The sequence below is a fragment of the Asparagus officinalis genome, chromosome 7, assembly GCF_001876935.1.
Source record: "Asparagus officinalis chromosome 7, Aspof.V1, whole genome shotgun sequence".
NCBI classification, from domain to species: domain Eukaryota; kingdom Viridiplantae; phylum Streptophyta; class Magnoliopsida; order Asparagales; family Asparagaceae; genus Asparagus; species Asparagus officinalis.
This window is the reverse complement of record NC_033800.1, coordinates 74450279-74454984: the sequence shown is the minus strand read 5'-3', so window position 1 is coordinate 74454984 and position 4706 is coordinate 74450279. Positions and strand designations below refer to the sequence as shown.

The following is a 4706-nucleotide window of genomic DNA, read 5'->3' as shown; positions in this document are numbered from 1 at the left end:
AAGCTTAAAATCAGAAAATAGTACGAGGAGATACAGAGTGTGAAAAGTGTTGGGGCAAACTCCAACAATCATTGCCTTCATCCACTAACATATCTCAACTAAGGCACCATAAAAACCTAACCGTCTCTATGCCAATCAAACCTTAATCTTCTCCATACTTATCAGACTTAACACCATATTTTGCTCCTCCTAGGCCACAAAGTTCTGCGGTGCCACTTACTAAGAATTGGACTTATAATGAAGTTAGATGGGCCTTAAACATAGATCAATAATCAAATTAACCCAAAAACAAAAACTATTAGACATTAGCCTCAAACTTCTGTTTAAATTGATAACCGTTTTGAATTGTTTGTAGTTCATTACCAATATTAATCAGAGCATTGAAAAATGAAGACACAACATGAGCAAAAAATGAGTGTAGTAGAAATTAAAACGTTACAATGTACTGGTGGATAACATTGAGAAATACGATTAAACAAAAATAAGCATAGTTGTAGGAGGTTAAAGGTTGTTCCAATTAACTAGAAATGAGAAAAGTTGTGAGAGATGAATTTTCACGCAAAAAAGACCACTAAATGCATCAATCAGGAGCAATAATAATATTATAGTTAATGGAGCAATGACTAGAGCCAGGCCTAAAAACATGGTTGGAAGCATAGTGGTTAACTTAACAAAGGAGATAGTCCTAAACAGAACTGAGAGCAAGATAAGATTCTTGTTACAGATAATATTTTAGAAAGTAATGGGAGCTTTGGGTATCGGACCTAGTGCCCGGTGCCCAGGCTAGCGCTTAAGGTACATGCAGGTGTTTTTTAACACTTTGTTTTTGTAAGGTGAATGTTTTTTCTGTAGTCGGAGATGCGCGATTACAGCTCTAGTGGCATAGAGAAGGGTTGAGGAGAAACAACCAAGAAATGAAGGATTTTTTCCAAAGATTCAAATTCTTATCATCAACATTCTATCTGAGATGAATATGATATTAAGGTTTGACTGAATCCCTTTTAACCCATGTTCTCTACATATTTTTATGCTTATGCAACAACATAAACATCCTTTTTTGACAGCGTTGCGGGCTGGCTAAGCGGCCCATGCTCGCTAAGGTGCTCCCAAGACTTGCTCAGGCGGCTTGAGTGCTTCTTAGGCTTAAGTGACCTCCTAGGCAGGTGCTCATACCGTTTTTTAAAACAATTATTAAAGGCTTTGTTGTTGTTGTTACTCTTTCCACTTCTTTCTAATGTGGCATTATACTAGCACCTGATCCTCCAACAAAAAGCTGGCCATAAAAGTTTTTAACCGTCCAAGATTTTCCAAAAAAGTAGACTTCATATATTGACTCGATAAAGACATTTAAACACCAAAATCCACCAGGGAAGTGATAATAAAACCTACATTGAAAAAATAATTCGACAAAAGAATGGCACCATGTGTAGCGACAAAAGCCGAAGGAATGCTCATTCTATATATGCTCATCACAGAAACACTTTAAACTCCGATCAAAACAAGGAGTTTCTGTAGGCATTTCAACAAGCAAATAGGTAGGGATCGGCAGAAAGCATGCCTAATCTGGTCATGGCTCATATACTTCTCACATATTACAGAAACTTTGCATACTTACAACACATTTTTCTATAATTATTTGTTTAATTAGTCACCCATAACTTTCTATTACAAATTTAAGGACACAAGTGACCAACCAGTGCTTACATTATTACCCCAAATATTACAAACGGGACTATAACAGATCCAGATTCACGAAATTAGCATGAAAAGATCAAAAAAAAAAAAAAACAACTACACAAAAACAAATCCTAGGGCACAAGAACACGCGATTTCACAAAACCTAGCCCTAATTTATTCCCAATCCTAAACTAGCAAACAAGTACAATCACAGAATAAAGTTAAAAAGTTGAGGAGATTACGTATTCGCATAGAAGTTGGAGCTCGTCCTCCATTAGATGCTGCCCCTCCTTCACCTTCGAAATCCACAGATCCAAATCCATGGCCGCCAATGACTCCTCTCAATTCAGAGGAGAGACAAAGAGATGAGCTGTGTGAGAGAAATAAGCCTCCTTTTCTCCCTGTGAGAGGCACGAGCTGAGAGAGAGAGAGAGAGCGAGCGAGGAGAGCGTGGAGGTAATTTGAAATTTTAGGGCAAGGGCGAAGAATTAGAGGAGAGAGACGAGGGCAGATTCGTCAACATGCAGGTTTCGATCTGCCGAGGTGCGGCTTTGGTATTAATGTTGCCTTTATTAGCGGAGTTGTGATAGATTATTAAATGACGAAACTACCCTGGATCCATGACCTTTCACGAGATGAGATCTTTTGGAGGAGGAAATGCAATAGATTTTTGGACAAATTTTCAAAATCAACCATTTTCGTAATTTAAATAGCAAAATCGACCTCTTAGAAATTTATTCAGCAAAACCGACCCAAAAAAGTCGGTTTTGCTGCCGAAGAAATTTTACGACATACACGGGACTGCTAGTCCCGTGTATTTCGAGGCAGTTTCGAATAACACGGGACTAGCAGTCCCGTGTTTTTTACAGAGACTAACATCTCTACAAAAATAAAGTGCACGAGACTGCTAGTCCCGTGCACTTCGTGGCCACAATGAAGTGCACGGGACTAACAGTCCCGTGCATTTTGCAGAGAGTTATAGCTCTGCAAAAAAGAAGAGCACGAGACTGCTAGTCCCGTGCACTTCCTGGGCGCAATGAAATGTACGGGACTAGCAGTCCCGTGCATTTCCTGCACATTCACAACTGTGCATTTTCTGCTACGAGAAAATTCCCTGTACAAACTCATATTTCAAATGCAACAATCATAAATTACACCATTGCATAAAACACATATATCAATTCCCTGTACAAACTCATATGTCAATTCCCTGTATAAACATATATCAAATCTAAAAATCATAAAATACACCACAAACTTACGAATCCAAATCGAACAAATCACGTCACAAACCCACTTACAAATCTAATAAGTCACACCACAGTCTCAGCTACAAATCCAAAAACCATCTATTGTCCCGAAATACGTTTGTAATGTACATATCAAAATAGGATTGTAATTTATATAACAATACCGATTAGCTTACATACATCCAAGAACTCTTCTCCTCCTCCTTTGTCTTCGGCGTCCTCCATCCCGACCTTCGATGAGTTCATGATCCGGTCGCGTTTGTGGTTGTGACGGTCCAACTCCATCATCAACACGTTGGGAAGGTCCAGCTTCATTGTCGTTTCTGCGTCGTCCTCGTCTGTGTCGTTGTTGACGTGTGTATACTAATTGCGCTACCTCTCGTCCATCATGAAGGTCTTCATGAGTTCGATGTAAGGCTTGGTGAAGCCTCTGTATTATCGACTGATATATTGATGCATGTTTCTGTGCTTCGAGACATGTACCTGCGAGAGAGAATTCAAAAAAATCCGAAATGCAAAAATTACTTTAAAATTCAAATTACAATATGTAAATTTTATTTTTAATTCTATATTACCTGCTCGAGCCAATTCCAAGCCACGATTTGCAATGGTTTGAACATCATCTATTGCTGATACCTGCAAATTTTTAAAAAAACATAATTTAGCAATATTGAAAAATTCTAATAAAAATGAAGTTAAAATAAATTTGAAAATACTTACTAATTCTCTCTCATCTATACCCCGAGGCACATATCCTCTTTGCAACTCAACCGGGGATGTGGTCGCATGGAGTATCCATCTTCTAGTTATCCTCCAATACCAAGTGTAGTAATCTGATTCCTGGGGAGTTGGCTCGATTTGCTCAACAATACAAAAATGTCTATCATTCCATCTGTGTATATAATTTTGATGCTCAGCTGCCCAGTCCTTTTGTTGGCCTCCTTTCTTCGTCTTCCTCTTTATTTTTCAACAAATTGCGGAACATGTTGTGCAATACCAAATTGTCGAAACACGTGGTCCGGTACATGCATTTCTACTATCTCGAAACATATTAGAGGAACTCTGGCTCTCCATATAACTGGGTAGTCTGTGCATATCGGGGGTAGATGATCGAGAAATGGGGTGTAGGACTCCCATTCCATCTACAGAGTATTACATATAATTGTTGCATATCATTAAAACAAAAGTTGATATATAGAAGAAAAAACTCATTTTTATAGAAATGATGATATATAGAAGAAAAAACTCGTTTTTATAGAAATGATACCTGAAAAATCTTCATGCGGTCAAGCTCATTTCGGTAGAAATCTAACTGTCTAGCCGGGGTCTCGTCAAAACATTTTTGGACATTCTATCTGTGTTAGTTTCAAAATTCAGTACCAAATGAATAACTACAATTATATTTACTACGTTAAAAAATATAATACTTGCAATCTAGTGGAATTTGTCCGTCTAATTGTAAATTCACGCATAGTCTCGGCTTCAAATGCAGCCTCTCCCATGCCCATACTTGCAGTAAGCTGAGACACCCTTTGAGGTCACTATTTTTCATGAATGCAACCTTAGACATCTCTCTATATAGGTACGCCAAAACCGCACTACCCCACGATAACGCACCACATGTGTCCAAGTCCCCGATAAGTGGTAACCACCTAGCATTTTCACAACATTGACTCTGTTATCAAAATAAGCTAAATCAACAGACATAATTGTAAATACTGATAAAAATGATACCTGGCATGCACTTTATCTTTACTCGAATCTGGAAATAATATTGAA

The 4706-nt window shown here is 38.1% G+C and overlaps 1 protein-coding gene across 1 annotated transcript in view; it reads right to left on the bottom strand.

The window, feature by feature from the left end:
• The window catches only part of LOC109849105 (phytochrome-associated serine/threonine-protein phosphatase), an 11944-nt gene extending 9722 nt beyond the window's left edge, over positions 1-2222 (bottom strand). Inside the window, exon 1 of the mRNA XM_020418900.1 lies at positions 1920-2222. Within this exon, the coding sequence (XP_020274489.1) occupies positions 1920-2000 (81 nt within the window). The 5' untranslated portion in view covers positions 2001-2222. The remainder of the gene's footprint in view (positions 1-1919) is intronic.